At 37.1% G+C, this 24207-nt stretch overlaps 1 protein-coding gene across 3 annotated transcripts in view; it reads right to left on the reverse strand.

Annotated features, from left to right (window-relative positions):
• Positions 1-24207, reverse strand: part of grm2a (glutamate receptor, metabotropic 2a) — a 105376-nt gene that overhangs the window by 2122 nt on the left and 79047 nt on the right. For all 3 annotated transcript variants that reach the window (XM_051711283.1, XM_051711284.1, XM_051711285.1), the window contains exon 4: positions 13986-15049. In XM_051711283.1, the coding sequence (XP_051567243.1) occupies positions 13986-15049 (1064 nt within the window). The remainder of the gene's footprint in view (positions 1-13985; positions 15050-24207) is intronic.

Consider the following 24207-nt stretch of genomic DNA (forward strand, 5'->3'; position numbering starts at 1 on the left):
GACGTGACTGAATGGTTAAAAGGAAAGATCATCCAAAAATGAATATTCTTCCATCATTTACTCAACCTTATGTTGTTCCAAACTGGTAGGACTTTCTTTATCCGTGTGACACAAAAGATGTTATAGGCAATATATATAGCCTCAGTCGCCATTTACTTTCATTGTATGGAAAACAGATGCAGTGTAAGCGGTGACTGAGTCTAACATTCAGCCTAACATCTTTTTATTTTTTTTATTTTGTATTTTTAATTTTTTCAGGTTTGGAACAACATGAAGGTGAATAAATGATGACACTTTTAGGTAGATCAACCTACCAATGGTTTACTTACAGTTGTCTCTGCAAATTAAACTGGGGTAGGAAAAAAGGAATTTCAAAACTATAACACACTTCAGCTTCTACCTTTAACAGGTATGTCAGCATGGGATTTAATTTATTTTTCCATTTAAGTCAATTCTAATGTGTTGCAAAAGCCTATGTGGCTAAAGATATGTCTTAAGATGACGACTACATGTCAAAGAAGGTGCGTATGTGAGTGTGTGTAGAACCTGTGTGTAGTGTGTATGAGCAATCCCCTGCATACAAATACAGGCATTAGAGACATGCATCCCCAAATAACATTTTGATGTGAGAGAGGATCAACAACCGTTTCGAAGATTTTGCCCAAGATGTTTACTGCGTGTCATTTTATATTTAATTTGGGAGAAGCTTTCATCCAAAGCAAAGTGCATTCAAGGTAAACATTTCATCAATATGTGCATTCCTTGGGAATTTAACCCATGGCCTTGGCATTGATAGCAGCATCCTTTCCCAGTTGAGCTACAGGAATATTTTCATTATACAAAGGTTTCCATGATTTTTTTATTTTTTAATTTTTTAAATATCAATCCTGTGCATTACAGCTAACTGTAGCAGGGCTGTTTTGTTTTGATCTCAATTAGATCGTGAAACATTAAATGCTACACCTAACAACCCTCTCAGGGTCATCTGTTGGAGAATCAACAATTTGACCTTGTTTAATAGTTCCAGTATGAAAACATAGAATAACTGTAGAAAATGTGTTTTCTCTCAACACAAACAACAAGAAGCTCATTCTGTCTTTTTCAGCAAGAAAGATTTAGAAGTGTTTCTGTGCAAGCAGCACTGCGTCAGAATAAACCAAAGTGCTTTAAATAATGGATCATTCAGAGGAGATCTGTGCTTGGAAATTTCATTTCCGCTTTTCCAGTGAGCCTTGCTCTTGTCTCCATAAACATGCATTGTTCCTACAGAATATCACAATGAATGAGGACGTTGTAGTCTTATTTGCATGCAAGCATATGTTTTCTACATTGTTAATGATCATTAGTCTTGCAAATTCCAACAGGATTGGCATAAAGAATGGTGTCTACGCAACCTGGTCTCAGAATCACGTTACTATACCTACATTTTTACAAAATGATTTTGACGTGGCTTGTTGTACGTATCACGGCAGTTTCCTGGTGAAATAAACACTATTGCGCAATAACATCGACTTTTATTCATGTTCACACAAATCACGACTTCATGAGTAAAACCTCATCAGTTCAAGAACACTTACTTTCGCCCTGTTCCTTACACAATGCTTTTTTATGAAATAAAACTTTTTACTAATGCAATGCATTTTAACGTTTGCAGTACATAACCAACTAAATTTACAAGCATGTTCAAATGCAGTCCAACTGCGCAGTAGCTCTACTGACAGAGCGTTACACATGAAATGCAAAGGATGTGAAGAGCACATGAAACATCATGTGAGCCAAAAGTGCCATAGAGGACATAAAATTATGTGGTTGCTTCAGAAATTGCATTTTTCATGTCACACTTGCTTTTTATGACACTATCGGCTAGGTTTAGGTTTAAGGTTTAGGGTAGGGAGGTTTGTTTTCTTGATATAAAACTCGATAGAGCATTAACCTTAAAGGAATGTTCCGGGTTCAGTACAAGTTAAGCTCAATTGACAGCATTTGTGGCATAATGTTGATTACCACAAAAAATTATTTTGACTCATTCCTCCTTTTCTTTAAAAAAAAGCAAAAATTGAGGTTACAGTGAGGCACTTACAATGGAAGTGAAGGGGGACAATAAAAGTGAATGTGGCCAGTTTTTGGAGGGTTTAAACACCGAAAAATGAAGCTTATAATTTTCTAAAAGCACTTGCATTAATTCTTCTGTTAAAACTTGTGAATTATTTGAGCTGTAGTTTAAATTGTCATTTTTACAGACATTGAGGGATTTTAGGGTTTGTTGAAATTACATCATCATGTAACAAACAAAAAAGGTTTGTAAGTGATTTTACCACACTAAAATCATGTTTACATGCATATCCTTTATGTCTTGTGGCTAAACTTTTGAAACAGGGAGTATTTCAACGTTCAAAAATTGGCCCCCATTCACTTCCATAATAAGTGCCTCACTGTTTTTTTAAGAGGAGGAACAAGTCGAAATAATTTTTTGTGGTAATCAACATTATGCTACAAATGCTGTCGGTTGAGCTTAACTTGTTCCCAATCCAGAACATTCCTTTAAAAATGGAATCTGTTTGGGAGAACATTTAACTTGCTTTTAGCGCCACACAGTGGACATTTCACTCAAAACTGCCGTGATACCACGTAATGAAACATGTTACATAATTTAGAAAAAATATCACAGCTGTCACCTGATTTTCATAAGATCAGCCTGTATCTAGAACAACTCGCTTAGACGCACAAGATTACCAACCTACACAAAGAAACAAGCAGGCAAACCTGTATACACGACTGCACACACAAGTCTGGTTCTCAGGGACCGTCACATAATATAATGTATTTTAAGAACAGCATCCAGGTTTTTGAAATACAAGATTCATATTTATCTTCTCATGGTCCTTCAGTCTGTTATGTAATGTGCACATTTGTAATATAAGTCTAAATTCTGAGAAGAGGCATATCAAATAATTATCATAAAAATCTTATAAGCAGTGTGTGCTTTTCCTCAGCATATCAATGTTAAAGCCGGTAGGTGAAAAGCAGAAATGATTCAACTAAAATGATTTCTGTTGGATGAATAAGACTGTAGCATTTCCTGTGAGTATGAGTGGGGTGTGTGCAGCAAGGGCTTGGTCTCTAAGGCACACCTTGCTTTCAGAGCAGAGGCCCCAGCTGAGATTCAGCCTCCTGTGTTCTAACACATCAACGCTCACACACGCAAACACACATGCATAAATGCAGAAACCCTGGACAGAGGATAACAGAGTGACATACTGTCCAATCAAAACGGGAGATACCCTACTATCTCCTGCAGCTTTTATCACTTCTTTTCTTTTGTCTTTGTCTTAATGGAATATGTACAGGTGCATCTCAATAAATTAGAATGTCGTGGAAAAGTTCATTTATTTCAATAATTCAACTCAAATTGTGAAACTCGTGTATTAAATAAATTCAATGCACACAGACTGAAGTAGTTTAAGTCTTTGGTTCTTTTAATTGTGATGATTTTGGCTCACATTTAACAAAAACCCACCAATTCACTATCTCAAAAAATTAGAATATGGTGACATGCCAATCAGCTAATCAACTCAAAACACCTGCAAAGGTTTCCTGAGCCTTCAAAATGGTCTCTCAGTTTGGTTCACTAGGCTACACAATCATGGGGAAGACTGCTGATCTGACAGTTGTCCAGAAGACAATCATTGACACCCTTCACAAGGAGGGTAAGCCACAAACATTCATTGCCAAAGAAGCTGGCTGTTCACAGAGTGCTGTATCCAAGCATGTTAGCAGAAAGTTGAGTGGAAGGAAAAAGTGTGGAAGAAAAAGATGCACAACCAACCGAGAGAACCGCAGCCTTATGAGGATTGTCAAGCAAAATCGATTCAAGAATTTGGGTGAACTTCACAAGGAATGGACTGAGGCTGGGGTCAAGGCATCAAGAGCCACCACACACAGACGTGTCAAGGAATTTGGCTACAGTTGTCGTATTCCTCTTGTTAAGCCACTCCTGAACCACAGACAATGTCAGAGGCGTCTTACCTGGGCTAAGGAGAAGAAGAACTGGACTGTTGCCCAGTGGTCCAAAGTCCTCTTTTCAGATGAGAGCAAGTTTTGTATTTCATTTGGAAACCAAGGTCCTAGAGTCTGGAGGAAGGGTGGAGAAGCTCATAGCCCAAGTTGCTTGAAGTCCAGTGTTAAGTTTCCACAGTCTGTGATGATTTGGGGTGCAATGTCATCTGCTGGTGTTGGTCCATTGTGTTTTTTGAAAACCAAAGTCACTGCACCCATTTACAAAGAAATTTTGGAGCACTTCATGCTTCCTTCTGCTGACCAGCTTTTTAAAGATGCTGATTTCATTTTCCAGCAGGATTTGGCACCTGCCCACACTGCCAAAAGCACCAAAAGTTGGTTAAATGACCATGGTGTTGGTGTGCTTGACTGGCCAGCAAGCTCACCAGAACTGAACCCCATATGGGGTATGTCAAGAGGAAAATGAGAAACAAGAGACCAAAAAATGCAGATGAGCTGAAGGCCACTGTCAAAGAAACCTGGGCTTCCATACCACCTCGGCAGTGCCACAAACTGATCACCTCCATGCCACGCCAAATTGAGGCAGTAATTAAAGCAAAAGGAGCCCCTACCAAGTATTGAGTACATATACAGTAAATGAACATACTTTCCAGAAGGCCAACAATTCACTAAAAATGTTTTTCTTTATTGGTCTTATGATGTATTCTAATTTTTTGAGATAGTGAATTGGTGGGTTTTTGTTAAATGTGAGCCAAAATCATCACAATTAAAAGAACCAAAGACTTAAACTACTTCAGTCTGTGTGCATTGAATTTATTTAATACACGAGTTTCACAATTCGAGTTGAATTATTGAAATAAATGAACTTTTCCACGACATTCTAATTTATTGAGATGCACCTGTAGAACTGACCATCGCAGAAGACCCCCGCAGCCACAACACATACAGATCATGTTGCTAACCTCATTTTTTGTACACTAAAGCAGCTAAACACACTATACTGGCTGTTACAAGCTCTGTAATGGATCTCAGACTGTTCTCTTTTTTTTTCACTGGCTGCATATCTGTGTGTGTGTATAAATAAATATATTCTTCAAGCCCAAAATGTCTCATATGGTCTTTTAACATCTTTTCTTGTTTTCCTTTTCCTAACACCATCAAAAAAACTACCAGAAAGTACCATGGTATGACCATGTATTTATGAACACGGTACCATGGTTTTACCATGGTTTTTGGACATATACCAAGGATATTCCCATGGTATTTGTGTAAGGTGTAAAGTAAATAAAAATGGATTCATTATATTCTTCAGGGACGTCCACAGACATCGAGGGGCGGGGGCTCTACACGTTTTTGAGGGGCAGTCGCTTCAAAATTGTGGGAGAATACAATCTTTGTTACATTCACTGGTTTAAAAACGTAATTGTGCAGAAGAAATAAATGTGTAAATCACTGTGTTGAACAGAAGAATGCACAACTGTAAGAAGATTACAAATCTTTTCTGAACATTCTTTGTATTTATGGACTACAGGGAGGTTTGGTTCATAATAAAAATAATGAAAAAATAATGAAAAATAATATTGTTGTTATATTAATTATTGAGCCAAAATGAATGAAGGATAATATCATGTCTGACTTTATGCAAACTAACACAAACAGATGGTAAGACTGCTGATTATGCATAATAGTTTTGCCTATCATCAAGGGAACATTTACTGAACCAATAATTGAAATGTAAATAAAATCTGTCATCTATACAGGCAGATAAGTCTGATCTTTATACCAAGCAGGCTCACAGAATTAAAAACGTAATGGCGTGTAACACATTTAGGACAAATAATGATAGTGAGTAAAGGCGCAGTACAGTATCGCCTACCTTTCCAAGTGCACATTGGTGGCCAAAAATATTGGCACCCTTGGTAAATATGAGCAAAGAAGGCTGTGGAAAAAAAAAATCTGTATTGTCTTTGTAAGATCTTTTGATCTTTCATTCAAAAAATTCAGAAAAATCTAATCTTTATTTGAAGTGAAACAATTGAAAGAGGGGAATATCTTATTATTAAATAAATATTTTTCTCCAAACATGTTGGCCACAATTACTGGCACCCCTAGAAATTCTTATGAGTAAAATATATCTGAGTATATTCCCATTCATATTTTGCATTTTTTAGTGCACCTGGGTGACTAGAAACATGAAATTGTTCAGCCATGACTTCCTGTTTCACAGGGGTATAAATATGAGGTAACACACAGGCCAATTTCCCTTAATCATCAATCACAGATGGGTTAGACTAAAGAATATACAGTAGTTCTGATGTTCAGCAAAAGGTTGTTGAGCTTCACAAAATGGGAAGTGGCTATAAGAACATAGCCAAAGCATTGAAAATGCCCATTTCCACCATCAGGGCAATAATTAGCAAGTTCAAATCAACTGGAGATCTTAAGAATCGGCCTGGAAAAGGGCGTGTGTCTATATTGTCTCCATGCACAGTGAGGAGGATGGTTCAAGTGGCCAAAGAATCTCCAAGGATCACAGCTGGAGAATTGCAGAAATTAGTTGGGTTTTGGGGTCAGAAAGTCTAAAAAAAAAATTAAAAAAAAAATAGAAATATATATATATATATATATCAGACATCACCTACATCACCACAAGTTGGTTGGGAGGTTTCAAGAAAAAAAATGCCTCTGCTCTCATCCAACAACAAACTCAAGCGTCTTCAGTTTGCCAGACACTACTGGAACTTCAAATGTGACCGGGTTCTATGGTCAGATGAAACAGAAAAAGAGCTTTTTGGCAGCAAACACCAGAGATGGGTTTGGCGCACACAGAAATGAAGTACCCAATGCCCACAGTTAAATGTGGTGCTGGATCTTTAATGTTGTGGGGCTGTTTTTCTGCCAGAGGTCCTGGAAATCTTGTTCGGATACATGGCATCAAGGACTCTATCAAATACCAACAGATAAAAAATAAAAACCTGGCTGCCTCTTCCAGAAAGCTTACAATGGTCTGTGGTTGGAACTTCCAGCAGGACAATGATCTAAAACAAACATCAAAATCAACACAAAACTGGTTCACAAAATCAAGGTTCTGCCATGGTCATCCCAGTCCCCTGACCTGAACCCTATAGAAAATTTGTGGGGTGAACTGAAGAGGAGAGTCCACCAACATGGACCTCTGAATATCTGTAGAGATTCTGTATGGACGAATGGTCTCAGATCCCTTGCCAGGTGTTCTCCAACCTCATTAGGCATTATAAGAGAAGACTCAGAGCTGTTATCTTGGCAAAGGGAGGTTGCAAAAAGTATTAAATAAAAGGGTGCCAATAATTATGGCCAATGCATTTTGGAGAAAAATATTTATTTAATAATGAGATATTTCCCCTGTTTCAATTGTTTTACTTCAAATAAAGGTTAGATTTTTGTGATTTTTAAAAAAAATGAAAGATCAGTTCCAATATTTTTGGCCACCACTATAGGGTAAAACGGTGCGAGTTTTGCATATCATCAAGGGAACATTTACTGAACCAATAATTGAAATGTAAATAAAATCTGTCATCTATACAGGCAGATAAGTCTGATCTTTAAACCAAGCAGGCTCACAGAATTCAAAACGTAATGACGTGTAACATGTTTAGGACAAATAATGATAGCGAGTAAAGGTGCAGTACAGTATCGCCTACCTTTCCAAGTGTAGGGTAAAATGGGGCTAAAGGCACACCTTAAAGGGATAGTTCACCCAAAAATGAAAATTCTCTCATGACTTACCCTCCTTGCATTCCAGATGTGTCTGACTTTTTTATTTCTGCAGAACAGAAATGAGGATTTTTAGAAGAATATTTCAGCTTTGTAGGTCCTCACAATGCAAGTGAATTGATGGCAAAATTTTGAAGCTCCAAAATCCACATAAAGTGCGCATAAAAGTAATCCATAAGACTCCAATTTTTAAGTAATTTTTTTATCATAAATTCTCTTCCCTGCCCAGTAGAGGGCGATATGCAAAAAGAATGTTAATCATCAAAAACAAAAGGAGAAGAATGGGAAAGTGAAAGTGAAGTGGAGTTTGAATGAGCAGGGAGGAGAATTTATAGTAAAGAAAATACTTAAATATTGATCTGTTTCTCACCCACACCTATCATATCACTTCTGAATATATTAATTTAACCACTGGAGTCGACTGGTGTACTTTTATGTTGCCCTTATGTGGAATTTTGAAGCTTAGAAATTTTGGCACCAATTCACTTACATTGTGTGGACCTACAGAGCCAAGATATTCTTAAAAATATCTAGCAGAAGAAAGACAGATTGTGATTGTAACATTGTTGATGTAATGTTGGTTCATAGTCTAGTCATGTCAAGTTCATGTTTTATTTACGTTTGGATTAAATTGCACTTGGGTTCTTCATTTCATCGTCATCGTCTGTAACGATTGGCTGTTGGTGCTGGCAATGATAAAGACGATGAAATGAAGAACCCAAGTGCAATTTAATCCAAACGTGAAATCCAAAACAGTAAATCCAAATGTAAATAAAACATAAACATGACTTAACATGGCATGACAAGACTATGAACCAACATTACATCAATAATGTTACAATCACAATACCTGACAAACAACAATGGAAAACATGAGGGCTTAAATACTTGGACATGGGAGAACATAAACCAATGAACAAACAGAACTCTAAACAAGATAATCAAACAATGAACCAGTGAAAACAAGACACATGAACATGGAGGGGAAACAGTACATCACATGACCAGGAACACATGACATGAAACAGGAACTAAACTTTTCACGTTTTTTTTAGTAACAAATCAAAATAATGTTTATTCAAAATAACCACTTAGGGTTAGGTTAAAAAGAGTCAATCATTTCCTGTTAATTTCAATCAAATTTGGCATTTCAGATCATCTCAAGTATTCTATGAACAAATTAATCTCGATTGTGATTGGATCAGTCAAGGTGAGCCCACTTTGAACATTTTTCATAACAAATCTATTCTCCCCACTTAAGAAAAACAAAGTGTTTTATGGGGGCCTTTAGCCCCTGCAACAGTTGGGCATTTTACCACAAATACTATCCTTTCAGTTATTGGACAGTTCTTAAAAAAAATAACTTTTCATTTAATCACCTTAAACAAAATTTTAAATACTGAAAAAAATAAGTATTTTGTCTGAAAAGTCGAATAAAAGTGATCATTTCAGGGATTTTCATTAGCTACATAAATTTGCAACATTATGAAATAGTAGATCAAATTGCCTAAAATCTACCTTTAGACATTACACGCAAATATCTCATGGAACAGGACAATTTTGCTGTGCATAGTGACAAACAGGTGTTTAGGAAAGTGCTGTGGTAGTTTTTGTTGCTGTTTAGTGTTTTGGGGGAAAATAAAGTAAAATGTGCCTTTTATCCTGGGGCACCTTGAGCCCCGTTCTACACTATTCTCCATATATTCCACAAAATACAAAATATATCACAACTGGGGAAGAAAAGAACAACAATTAACTTATTTTACTTATATACTGTAGACAAGTGTAATTATGAGCAATGTGGGAGAAATCCAAACTTAACTTTCTTAATTTAAAGTGCATTTATTTCCTCAGTCATGTGCTCTGCATCTGTTGCAAGAGTGCACGTGTAATCTGAGACGGTCTCTGTAGCATACTGGGTATTATTATAGACATTATAAATGATTATTAAATCATATAATCGATCCATAGAAGTTTCAGCATAATACTGACACATTTTTACACCCATAAATACTATTATTAAGCATAAAAAAATTATTTCAATTGGGTGTGAAAGCTTTCATTTTGGGTGGCATTTGAGGGGCACCTCAACCAAAATGGCAAGGTCTCGTGCCCCAACAGCCTCCCCCTCTGTACGTGCCTGCATCTGAATCCATCATTGTACCATGTTCACATTCACAGTACTTTGTGTGGTGCTGTTTTATTAGGGTATGTCTGAAAAAAGGTATCTACTGTTTATTGAAAACAGTTGATAGACCTTGATATTTCATTCAAATGACCTTTGACCCTTACATATAATTTTGTATGTCTGTCCTCTCTATATATCAATGTTTTTTTTTATTTTTTATTATTTATTTAATTTTTTTAAAATGAAAAAATACATTTAAAATGGCTGACAAAAGTGGTAATGCACCAAATACCTATGAAGTAGCTACTATATTTTGCTGGAGTGGACAGATGTGTGAATCTCTTAAAATACTGTACTGCACATATCATTTTAGGAAAAAAGATTGGAAATTATTATATTCTTGGCTTGAAGAAAAAATTACATTTTTGTTTTTTTTTACACTTGTAATTTACAGTAATAAGTCATGCATCAAAGAGATAAAATTGTAAAAAGAATTGTAAAAAGGTCTATGGTTTATAATGGTAAAAGTCCTTATTTAATAGTAGGCTATCTATGTTCAGGCACTTGCCTGAAGTATACTCATACTAACTGAATGGAATGTTTCCATAGTCTAGTCATTTTACAAGGATGAAATATCCTACTTGCTTTGTTCTACACTGAACAGCTTTTGAGCCACATGAAATGTGAGCTTCTCCTTTCATCAGTACAAAAGACAGGTGATCAAAAGGATTTGATCTGCCATCTGAATTGGCAGGAATGGTCACAAAAAAATCAATCAGGCAAACTCCCTCACTCCTGCTCTCAGGAAAATGGTATATATGCTAAAAATAAAGGATAAAGTCAGTGTTGGAAAATTATTAAAGGTTATAAATGAGGCTTATTATCTAAATGATGAAAAATATTCCATGCTGTCCTTGTGTGTGCAGTGTGATTTGAAATAGCCTCTCTGATATCTATTCCCAGAGGATAGCTGGTATTATCCCCAGGCATAAGATTTGCTTCTCAAATAAATGACATTGTTATATAGAACACTCAGGAAAGCATTCATTAACAATATTGCAGGTACTAGCATAGCAATGTTTAACCTTCCACGGTCTTGAGCAAACAGAACATTTAAAATAATGTTTGTTTAAAATACTGTTTGAATGTATTTTAAATCATTTTAAAAAGATATTGGTTAAATGGTTAGTCCACCCAAAAAATGAAATTCTGACATCATTAACTGAAATTCTGTCATCAATTGTTGTTTCAAACCCGTATAGCTTTCTCTTTGAAATACGAAGGTTGCAGAATGATCACACTGTGAATTCAGCTACAGAAAGTCAAAAGTTCTGCTGTGGAAATCGGTCTGAGCTTGCCAAAATTCGAACCACTGCCCCAGTGTCCAAAGCTGGAAGTGTTGTGGACCAGTTAACTGGTGAAATATCCAGAGGGTGGCACCAAAAATGAGTTGTATTTTTAGTTGTATTTTATTAACCCACACCCTAACCCTAAATTAAACCATCAGTGGAGTTCAAATGTAATTTTAGAGCCAAAATGCAAACTCTAAATCAAGCTCACCATTGTTTATGGGACCACGATTGCTTCCTGGTTTCCATGGAAACAGAACCCTTTCAAGGAGTGAATGTGATTACTTCCTAATATCCATGGGACCTGAACCTGTGTCTTGGAGATTGCTCGCACAACGCTCTATCAGGGGCACCACAGGGAGATGTAATCATCTTTGAATTGATGCAAAAATGTCTAACTGGGGATTTCGCTTGTCAGTAATTTGGCAGAATGGGGTCGATTTCAGAGAACATGAATATTTGGAAGCAGCATGCCGATTTCCCTTGTGATGAAGAAGTTTAATTTTTAGCAGAATGCCCTGGGTGCTCTTTTCCATACAATTAAATGGTCTGCACTTATAAAGTTTTACACTGTCTCATTCACCAATAAAAACAGAGCTGCCATGCAAGGTGCTAGCCTGCCACTGGGAGCAACTTGGTATTCAGTGTCTTGCCCAAGGACACTTCGGCATGTGGAGTCATGTGGGCTGGGAATTGAACTGCTAACCCTGTGATTAGTGGACAACCTGCTCTACCACCTGAGCCACAGCCACCCAACTAATTAACTAAATGGGAATGAAGAATTGAGAGCTGCAGTGGACGGGATCATTTTCACGCAATGGGAGAAAGGTGCCATACGTTGTTCATGGCAGGCTACTCTGCCTTACAGGCTCCTTAGGGGTAGGGTGAGGGTGGGGGTGGGGGTGGGGGTGGGGCATCTGCTGCCTGCCAGGAACAAACTGTGGCCCCTTTGCACAATAGGCCCATTTTCAGTGATTAAAGGTGCACTCAGTAATTTTTGTGTTTATGTCATCTTGGACCTACACTGACACCTAGGGGCATGGATGCAGCATCATTCAAACACAATGGTTTTCAGTTACCAATGGCATTGCAGAAATTCATTATTCACAGTCAGCTATAATTAATCTAATCTATGAGTTGGAGTTCCATGCGTTGGAAAGTGTCCAATAACAGTGTGGTATTAAGGTTTATTTCTTTATTTTCAGACATGGTCTGTGATAACCACATGTTTATGACCTGTGTCATAGTAAAACCATGGTATTTTTTAAAGTACCTTGGAGTACCATGACAGTATCATGAAATATGAACATGATCAGTCATTCAGTACCATGGCATTGCCCTGGTAATGTGGCGCACAGTGCGAAGGTGCGATGAGAAAGTGCGAGCACGAGGCGATCAACTGTGTTCCACGAATGCTACAGGGTCCTTAAATAACGTATAACTTGTGAGTAAGGGCAGCAGGTGGAGTTTCTGGTGCCCCCTAGGGTATGATGGTGCCCCCCTAGGGAGTTGGTGCCCTACGCAGACTGCGTAATAAGTGTATAGGGAGCTGCTGTACTGTGGTAGCCTAATGGTATTTTTCTGAAAGTTATTAGTCTAATGGCTTATTAGTTTCAACAAAACCAAACTGGCTTTGGATGAACCTGACAGCTCCTTCAGTTTATGTCAATATTCTATAAAAGACGAATTTAATGTCTATCACCGAAAGTGACACGACTGCTCCCATTATAATTAATAAATCTGTCTACACTAGTAGTAGGCAATGTCGGAAATGCGGTAGCAATCGAGTATTATTCTTTTGATGAACTTACAACACAATACATGGGGTGCACGTCAATGAACCCTCATGTTGTGTTCCGGTCATTTTGACCCGAAGAGGATTTTCTTTTGCCTGAAAATGCTAGTTAATGTTATCCTATTGGACTTAAACTTACTGACTTTGCTCACACAGGGTATCACAACTTCCCCCCAAAAATATGATAATTTTTTTAAATTAAAAACAAACTTAATGGTTAAACATTAAAGCTCACTAGTGTGATAAATAGTACAGAATGTTTTCATATTTTATTTAATATTGCCAAAATTATCCACAAATAATGCTTTTTTCACTCAAAAATCAAGGTGCATAAGCTCAGGTCAATGAGGCCTACAATCAATAAGTTCCAAAAAGAAATACAAAACCTGTGCTAATTGAAAGAAAACAAGTTGGTAAAAATATCTAATCCAATATTTGGTGATAATATAGCATAATGAGAGATTTATAAGCAATTTTTATAGGCCGGTCATTTTTGACCGGGAACACCATAGTTGTGACTTTGTGCCATTTTGTACAAAATAAAAGCATTTCAAAACAAACTTCCTGGTTAAATATTAAAGCACACTGGTGTGATAAATAGAACAGAATGTTTTCATACTTTATTTAATATTGCCAAAATTATCCACAAATAATGCTTTTTTCACTTAAAAACGAAGGTGCATAAGCTCAGGTCAATGAGGCCTTTGATCAATAAGCTCCGAAAAGAAATACAAAACCTGTGCTAATTGAAAGAAAACAAGTTGACAAAAAGATCTAATCTAATATTTGGTGATAATATAGCATAACGAGAGATTTATAAGAAATTTCTTATAGGCCTGTCATTTTTTAAATGGAACACCAAATTAGGTAAAAACTGTAAACATAGCACAAGGGTTAACATGAATTGCTACAACCATACAATGTACTGATCATATTTACTTACCCTGTAGTCACTAGCAGTAACATAGAAGATTGGCTGGAACGCCAGCCAGATTATGCAAGTGGTGTACATGGTGAAGCCGATGAACTTGGCCTCATTGAAGTTCTCTGGGCACTTTCTTGTCTTAAAGGCGTAAAAGGTACAGAGGATGATGAGGACACAGTTGTAGGTAAGAGACATCAGCATACTAGAGTCCTTGCTGTTGCACTTCAGTGTCACCACATTTCTTTTCTCAGGACTGACCTCCTTTCTAACCCCTGGAGCTTCAACCAGAAGCCAGACCACCACCACCAGGAGCTGACAGGAGATAAGAACAGCGCAGATGGCCACCTGGGAGGCTGGACTGATGAACCTTGGCCTTTGTGCTCCATCTTTGACACCGTTGAAGATTCGAGCAATTCGATTGGTCTTGGTCAGCAGTGCAGAGTAGCAAACAGCAAACGAGGTGCCCAATCCAAGCCGTCGTAATGTGCACACCACAGCAGAGGGTTTGCTGATGTAGATGAAGGTCATGCAATAACAAAGGAGGACACCTAGAAGAAGAATGTAGGAAAGTTCACGTCCACTAGCTTTTACCACAGGAGTCTCGTTGTGCTTTAAGAATAGGCCGATTACGAAGAGCGTGCAAAGGATTCCAAGGCAAGCAATGGTGACTGGCCCAACAGCCCAGGCATCCTCCCAATGAATGTACTCCTCTGGTAAGTTGTAACAGCCCGTTAGATTGTCCAAAGGCCACTGTCCAAAGCTACAATCCGCACAGGTGAATTCATCCAGGAGGTACTGGTAGGGCTGGCATGGAATGCAAATCCAGCAGCAAACATCACCTGGTTGCATGCTCTTTATTTCATTTTTACGACATGGGTCACTGCATTGGGATGTTGGCACCACTTGGCTTTCCCAGGGGATTGAGCTGGTATTTAAAGTGAGACTCTGGCCCCAGTACCCCACTTTTCGATACACATACTCGCCATTTTCTTTGTGATAATGGAAGATGTTGTAGCGGCCCAGGCTATCTCCATAAGCGTCAAAGTGAATAATATTCTCTGTATCAGCTGGGCGAAATGGAGCTGCAAACACAAAGGGCAACTGATAAACATATCATTTATTTACGTTCTTGGCAACAGATAAACAGATATTTCTCAGCAGCAAAGTATATTTCTGTAAACAGAAAAACATACTACCCAGTGAAACCCTCTTATGTAAATGCTATCCTGCTTGATTCAGCATTCTGCCCTGCACAACGCTTATCAGGTTTGTAGATTCATTGGACCCAGGTGCATATGGTACATTTACATAATTGAAGTCAGGAGGTTGATACATTGCCTGGTTTCTATGATGTAATTTGACATTCTTAGAAAAACATTATCAAAAAAGCAGTTAGATGGCAAAGAAATTTCGAAATAGATTAATTGCTATAGGGTACTGGCATATTAACATTACTCCCCTAATACAAGGTATTGATCACTTGGCACAGATATTTAATATATACAGTATATCCCTGGTTGTGATTATAACCCCGCTTGTATTTTTTAAAAATCAGTTGGAAGTTAGCAGGGGGTTAATGAGGCTAATGCATGGTAATAAAACACTTAGACTCATTATAATGTAAACAGACAGGTTGTATGTTGAATTTATGCACTAGCACAATCTATTTTACAACAGCAGTTTTCACCAAGGGGAAACCTCCCAAATCCATTTATAATTCAAATTGATTTCTTTGACTAAACAAAGAGAATAGACATAATTAATTTTATCAAGATAATCAACATAAAAAAACAGTATTTGCTCTGAGATTTAAAATAGAGACTGAAAGCAAATATTAACTGTATATATCCCCGGATGCTATAGTGTAAACATGAATGGATATTGCTATAATCCCAGGATTATGTTTATTGCAAAGAACACCATCCAGTAGAAAATGTGAGATTATTGTAAGGGGCTGTTCACAATGAACGTGTCCTTGCACTAAAAATATCTAGATGAATGAAATAGAATGCAGGTGTCTCAAGAAGCGCTTTTAAAAGTTGAAGGTCTTTTTAATTTGATACAGCATCTAACAAATTTGGCGCTTTTGCATGAGATGCTGAAAAACAGCAAGACGTAGCACAACTGTCTAGTGACTAGTGCACGTCTAGCACATTTCCAAAGGTAATCAATTGAAAAACAGTGTGAACGGATGCAAAAACACGTTTGGGGTGAATGGCTTCTAAGATCACTGTAACAAAGTAAAAGGGAAAGGAGGCGGCGAGAACCGGCTTAACAATATAAATAATATTTAATGGTTTAAAAAAAAAGACACAAACATAAACACATGCAGGGCAGCTGCCAGTAACTCTCTCTCGAACTGCCGCCTCCAGTCACCTTTATCCCTCTGGAGGGCTTGGTTAGCCTGATTAGGGGCCGAGTGTGCAGCATCACCACCCGGCCCTGCCCTCCTCCCTGCCACAATCACAAACATATATTGTATCCAAGAAAAAAAACGAATTAAGGAAATATTTATGGTCGTGGTGCGTGCAACTGCAGCCGGTGGAGTTTTTGGTGCCCCCCTAGGGTAAGATGGTGCCCCCATAGGGAGTAGGTGAACCACGCAGACTGCATAATATATGTATAGGGAGCGACAGTATCGGTCAGTAATATTACACTGAAGAAGAAGAATTCCATGAAATTGACCCTGTATTCAGATTAGGGGTAGACCGATATGTTTTTCCCAGGGCCGATACCGATTATTAGGAATTAAGGAGACCGATAACCAATATTTGGGGCTGATATACATTAATAATGCTACTATGCGGCGGGTCATGTCGCTGGCAGACTGTGGTAAAGTTCGTTTCATATTCACACATTCTGACTTCTTTTGTCAATAATTTTCTAATAATGGATGTAATACAATCAGTGTTTGTAAATTATAATAACTGGCAAGTATGACAATCAGCTACAACTAATTTAATCAAACAAAATACACAATCAGCAATTTTATGTCATATTTTCTCAGAATCTCCACCAAACGTGTGTCGGAGAAGTTAGGGACCTTCTGTAAAGTGTGCAAATTTTTTTATTTGTTTGCGACCAGCATGTGATGAAACCACCTTCGTTTTATTATGGACGCTGATCAGCGTGCGTTATTATTTCTTTATCGTATGCCTTTCCTGTAATGACAGTCGGTACATTTCTATTCTTGTAACATATACTGTTTATATTAAAACATGTTTTTCATGCAACCTTAATGCACTTTTCGATTATTTCAACTACTGTATTACTAGTTGAGTGGATGTTGAATATTGAATTCGTGGATGTTGAAGGTTGAATACCTCAGACATATTGGTCTGCTTTAGAAATATAAACCTTTATTGATTTTTGATTTTAATAAATAAAAAGTGAGTAGCTTCTAGGTGTCACTGCGTGTCACCGTTATGTTCTCAGGGACTCTTATTTTGATATAGTTTTTTCTTCTGTCATCAGTTTACCATGAACTACATTTCCCATGATGCACTGCCCTCATCACAGCCATCTGTTCCCCATCTTCCTCACCTGTTCTCCATTCCCTCATCAACACCTGTTTGTATATATACACTCATGTTTTGTTCACTCTTGGTCAGTTCTAGTCCATTTAACCCATGTGTTAGTTTGTAGTTTATGATTTATTGTTCGTTGTTACATGTGTTCGCATTGATTTGTATCTCTGTCTTCATCTTCATTAAAAGCCTGCGAATAGATCCATCGCCTCCTGTCTCATCTCAGCTACAACACGTGACACTAGGGTTGCAGCGGTATACCGTTTCATGGTATATCACGGTATGAAAAGTTTTCATACCATGTACATTTGCTTATCTACGGTTTTGAGGAAAAAAAAATGCAACCGGACGGAGAATCTCACCTGCGCGTGCGCATCTCCTTTCCTCCTCGACTGCCTGTCAGACTCGTCAACTTGCACCACACACACACATGCAGCGGAGGGGGTCTGACATAAGTGAGTGTGTGTGTGAGTTAAAGCAGTGTTTCTCAACTGGTGGGTCGCAGGTCTATTCGGACTGGGTCGCGGACAGCAGGGAAAGAACAATGCCATGGTTCTCCCATTGAAGATATTTTGGTGGCTGCCAAATTGATTGCCTATTTAGGACAGCCGAAGCAGATTTAATGATAATCTCACAATGAGCTAAAGGCTTCTCATCTACACTTTCGGAATTAACGGAACCAGCTCACGATCATGATCTGCTCTTCTCTCTAGCCCGCGCGTGCAACAACCGGGCTTCCCTCGATATTTGAGTGCAGACCTCAAAACTGATGTGACCAATTTCAATTCTAGTGAGACTTTTCTAGTTTAAAGTGTTACGGAGGAAGTCAATTCAAACCTCTCAAACAGTAGGCAGCCCTGACATGCCAAACAGCACTGAGGAGGAAAAGATCAACACTGTGCTATGCACTAATTTTTCACCTTTACAAACTTGTTTCACGATTGTACATGAGTAAAAGTAACTGTTATATTTTGACAATTTTATAGTTTCATATGAAATAATCTAAAGGTAGAATCTACTAGACCTCATTTTATATCAACAGTGGCAGTTTTAGTTAAAGTTTCAAGATATGTTTCAGCTAGTATTTATTTTTTCATAAATAATATAATTTGTTATTATTATTATTATTATTTAAGACTAGCTACACTGACCTAACCATGGTAATGAGGAGCTTTTCCTCCTGTGTAATATGTATGTTCTGTTTGAATTGTTTGAAATTAGGAAACAAACGGGATAATAATGGGCTCATATAAGTAAATATAATCTTCAATTTTTAAAAGGGGGGGAGAGAAAATTTCCTTACATTTTGTTGTTGACATCAACAACAAAAATAATGTCACTTGATGCATGTCCTTGTACTTGAAAACCATGAACAAAACTATGCAACATAAAAGGAAATGCGACCCAGGATACATTAAATACAGGTTACGTTTTTACTATGGTGTGTCGCCACTTGATTTCCAATATAAAATCTGGGTCCTGAAGCAAAACCAGTTGAGAACCACTGAGTTAAAGGTACAAACAGAAGCAGTCTGGCTGCCCTGTCGCACACTTGCAGTATATGTTAATTGTTAATAATCATCAGAGGCGTGTAGTAACGCACTACATTAACTCCGTTACATTTACTTTTTGGAGAAAAAAATACTTTTAGAGTAGGATTAAAAGTGGGTGCTTATTACTCTCACAAATTGTTTTACTTTTACTTCTTTACAATGGGCTGCATTCCTGTTGTTACATTACTGGGTTTAATTTGAATTCATGCGTAATTTATTGAGAGGTTATTGAATGGGACTTTTACGAGAGCGGAAGTTCACACAGAGGCGCGCTCTGCTGTCACAGACTGTCACTCGTGTCATCAGTGCTGCAGCATCAAACTCTTCAGTGAAACACTTTCTCCGCTCTGCACAGTGAAAAAAAGAATAGTTTCGTCATGCAGTGCCTTCATTTAACACCAAGACAAGCTGATATTTCAAGATTAAAATCACAGCTCCAACTTAAGGCGGCACGCTGAGGTAAGTTTTGGCTCTAATGCTAACACAGGCTTTTCTGTGTGAATGTGATGGTAATTTTCAGGGTGATTCTGTAACTGGGCTCTTATGACATCAGTTTTTAAGTGTACATTTTTAAATCAGTGCAGCAAAATATCAGTGCACTTTGTCCCGCGTCCCGCATGTCATGAGCTGTATTTACACATTTAGGTACTGGAAACTATTGCTGCTACTTCAGGTGGATTAACTGTATAAATCCATGTAAACATCCAAGTTAAGTGTAAATAAATGCCTTGGCTCTGCTGTTCGCGTGATCAACAACTGGAGCGTGAACAGACAGCATTTCTGCGTGTGTACAGCGAGGTGCGCAGGGCGTGCACGTGAGAGATGTGCAGGCGCGAGGCGATCGTATGACGAAGAGAGTGGTTGTGTCCGAAATCGTTTACTCGTTCACTATTTCCTATATAGCGAATGGCAGTTATTGCATTATATCTCAGCAGTGAGTGAACGAAATGAGTGAGTGAATTCAGACACTGATGTATGCACAAAGCGTCGGATCTCTGGGGCTGTCACAGAAACATCATCACATATGAACTTTTAAAATACTTGGGCCTTACTTGTTATTCTTATTAAATAATATATTAATACAATAAATCTTCATTCTGTTTGTCATTTTTAATATATACTGTGTGTTAATATAAAGAGTAAACACATTTTATCAAATAAAGAGTACATTTTAAAATGTATCTGTATGTTTTTCCTCTCTGTATGTTATTATGTTATTTTAATCAAGTAATGATTTGTCAAAAAGTAATTTAATACATTCAGCATGAAAGAAAACATTGCAGGAGTGAAAGAAGCAGTAAACTCCCAACTCGTACGTCTTCCCCGTGGTGGATTGTGGGCAGTTAACCATCGTCAAGTGTACATCAAATGTACACTCGAAATTAGAGTGCATAGTGGGTAATAATGAGTGAACAAAAGTAAGGAAAAAGTGGCTCACTCAGAATTCAGACAATCCTACAAAATGGCGGATACTCGAAATAATGCACTATATAGTGGATTGGGGGCGGTTTCAGACACATCGAGTGTTCCACGACCAGGGTTGTTGCCCAACGCATTAGGCTGCATACTCTGAATTTAGAGAGCAGAGGTACTGTTGTACAGAACTAATGATATAAATTCTTTCGACACTGAAAACTGTAACTACTCTGAAATAAGAATCCGTGCAGTACTTTAAAAGCTATGAAATAGCGAAAGAAGCCATTAATAAAACATGATCTTGCTTTGGTTTATATTTCAGCATTATATATAATATCCTTGTGAGACATTTTCACATTTTCACCGTAATAATTACTGGAAATTTTTCCAAACCTCTCTTATTGACAAATTCATCCAGATCTGACAAGAGGCCTTAAAATTCTCATTATTTACTCACCCTCATGCCACCCCAGATGTGTATGACTTTCTTTCATCTGCTGAACTCAAATGAAGATTTTTAGAAGAATTTCTCAGCTCTGTATGGGTGGCAACGTTTTAAAGCTAAACAAAATCACATAAGTCTGCATAAAAGTAATCCATAAGACTCCAGTGGTTAAATCAATATCTTCAGAAGCGATGTAATAGGTGTGGATGAGTAACAGAGAAACAGATCACCTTCACATTCTTCTTCTTGTGTTTTTGGTGATTCACATTCTCTGCATTTCGCCCTTGCTGTCTAGCAAAAAATTACAAATATTGATCTGTTTCTCACCCACACCTATCATATCACTTCAGAAGATATGGATTTAACTACTGGAGTCTTATGGATTACTTTTATGCTGCCTTTATGTGCTTTTTGGAGCATCAAAATTTTGGCCTACAGAGCTAAAATATTCTTCCAAAAATCTTAATTTGTGTTCTGCAGAAGAAAGGAAGTCATACACATCTGGGATGGCATGAGGGTGAGTAAATGATGAGAGAATTTAAATGTTTGGGTAAACTACCTCTTTAAATTAATAGCTCAGCCATAATTTAATATTCTGTCATCATTTCCTTACCCTCATGTTGTTCCAAACCAGTGTGACACTTTGCATTATGTGGAACACAAAATATGTTAGACAGAATGATAGGGACTGACAGTCTCGGTTATCATTCACTTTCAAAATATGGAGGAAAAAAAATTCACTGAAAGTAAATAGTGACTCAGGCAAACATTCTGTCTAATATCTACTTCGTGTTGCATGGAAGAAAGAAAGTCATATGGGTTTGGAACAACATGATGGTGAATGATGACAGAATTTCCATTAATAATAATAATAATAATTCTGTAATACATGTTAAATGTGTATTATGTAATGGAATATAGGGGAGTAAACATCTATTATGTCATTTGTGAAAGTAACGAGTTACTCACTACTTGAGTACTCTTTTAATTGGATACTTTCTTACTCTTACTCAAGTAATTATTTATGTTAGTACTTTTACTTCTACTTGAGTAATATTTTTTTTTAAAGTAATTGTACTTTTACTTGAGTACAGTTTTTGGCTACTCTACCCACCTCTGATAATCATAGGACATTACTTTAAAAGCTCACACAGCTGATGTTATTTTTCATTTAGTAATTAATTTAACGTGCTATGCTAACATGTAAGCTAACATGCTTTAGCTATAAAACATGTTATAGTTACAAGCTATTTTTTATCATGTTCATAATTCGGTTTATTATTATAATTCTGTTAGCTTTCTTATTTATTCTATTTATTCTTTTTATTTTCAAAAGGGAGACTTTTTTTACACGTACTGCCATTAAAAAAAATAAAATGTTTTCAAGTTTCAATTAAAATAGTGTTTGTTCAACCAAAAAAAAAATAAAAACCCCTTCTGTTTTCACTCCTTTAAGGGTCATTGTAACTGATAATTATAATTGTGCAATACTGTATACCGTGATACCGTGATATTTTCTGAGACGGTTATCGTACCGTGAAAATCTCATACCGTTGCAACCCTAGTAGCTTCTCCGTTGTTGTACAGGTTAATTGGTACTAATAGCTACTAATACTAATATTTAAAAACAATTCACCTCATACTCATCAAAATGTTTGTATATTTAAACAAACTTTTGTATAATTATAATTTCAATACTTTTTAAGTGGTTAGGCAGTGTTGAAAAAAACGGTATACGTTATGAAACACCCTTTAAAGGGCACAGTACAACTTTTGTCAACTGTGTCTGTTAAGATATGATGACATTTTGAAAATATTACTAGAGAATGGTCAATACACTTTGAATGATTAAAAAGAATGAACAAATTATTAATGTTTCCTTCAGAGCATAGGTTTCTAGAACTTTTATTTTTGCACCAGTCACCCCAAAATTTCAATACTTTTTAATGGTTGGACACACTTCTTGAAAACAAATTGAACAATATTAAGGACACTCTACACCCTCTATTACCAAAGGGTAATACTACAGCTCAGGGTTATTTAAATTTTACTATCACTTGAGTTTAAAACAAAACTGAAAACTTTTCAGTAGTAATTCAGCAGTAACAGTGCTCTCAATTCTAAAGTTTAATAACTTTAAAATGGTGCGAGGGATAATTCTAAAACAACTTTAACATTATCAAGCACCCTCTAAAGGACAGACTACAACTCCTAGTAATGACTGCAGGCAACTGTGTTGCTAAACTGTGAGAACTGTAATTACTGCTGAAAAGTTTTCAGTTTTATTTTAAATTCGGTCCAGGTGAAATATGAATAAACCTGAGCTGTAGTATTACCCTTGGGGTAAATGTAAGGTTTTCAAATTTGTTTTGGAGCAATATGTTCCTCCTTTCAAAATCTATTGAACTGTTTATTTAGTGTCATTAACAAAGTCAACACTACACAATGCTTCTAGACACTGAAAATCTGAGGCAGAAATTGTGAAATTTAGAGATGTAGGCATGTGTTGCAGGTTGCCCAAAATATTTTCCATGTGTTTTGGAACAATCTAATCATTCATTAAAAAACGATTGAGATCTGTATCTTGCCTTAATAAAATGTCAAAAGCAGATTTTACAGTTGCTCAACTATTATGTGTGTAGTACACTGGCGGCCAAAAGTTTGGAAAAATGTACAGATTTTGCTGTTTTGGAAGGAAATTGGTATTTAAATTCAACAAAGTGGCATTCAACTGATCACAAAGTATAGACAGGCCCCATTTCCAGCAGCCATCACTCCAACACCTTATCCTTGAGTAATCATGCTAAATTGCTAATTTGTACTAGAAAATCAAATTATATCATCTATTTGGTTCAATAAATGACATTGTCATTGTGTTTGTTTTTGAGTTGCCACAGTATGCAATAGATTGGCAGGTCTTAAGGTCAATATTAGGTCAAAAATGGCAAAAAAGAAACTGCTTTCTCTAGAAACTCGTCAGTCAATCATTGTTTTGAGGAATGAAGGCTATACAATGCTTGAAATTGCCAAAAGACTGAAGATTTCATAGAAAGGTGTACACTACAGTCTTCAAAGACAAAGGACAACTGGCTTTAACAAGGACAGAAAGAGATGTGGAAGGCCAGATGTACAACTAAACAAGAGGATAAGTACATCAGAGTCTCTAGTTTGAGAAACAGATGCCTCACATGTCCTCAGCTGACAGCTTCATTGAATTCTACCCGCTCAACACCAGTTTCATGTACAACAGTAAAGAGAAGACTCAGGGGTACAGGCCTTATGGGAAGATTCACAAAGAA

This window comes from Myxocyprinus asiaticus, chromosome 12 (genome assembly GCF_019703515.2).
Source record: "Myxocyprinus asiaticus isolate MX2 ecotype Aquarium Trade chromosome 12, UBuf_Myxa_2, whole genome shotgun sequence".
In the NCBI taxonomy this organism is placed as follows: domain Eukaryota; kingdom Metazoa; phylum Chordata; class Actinopteri; order Cypriniformes; family Catostomidae; genus Myxocyprinus; species Myxocyprinus asiaticus.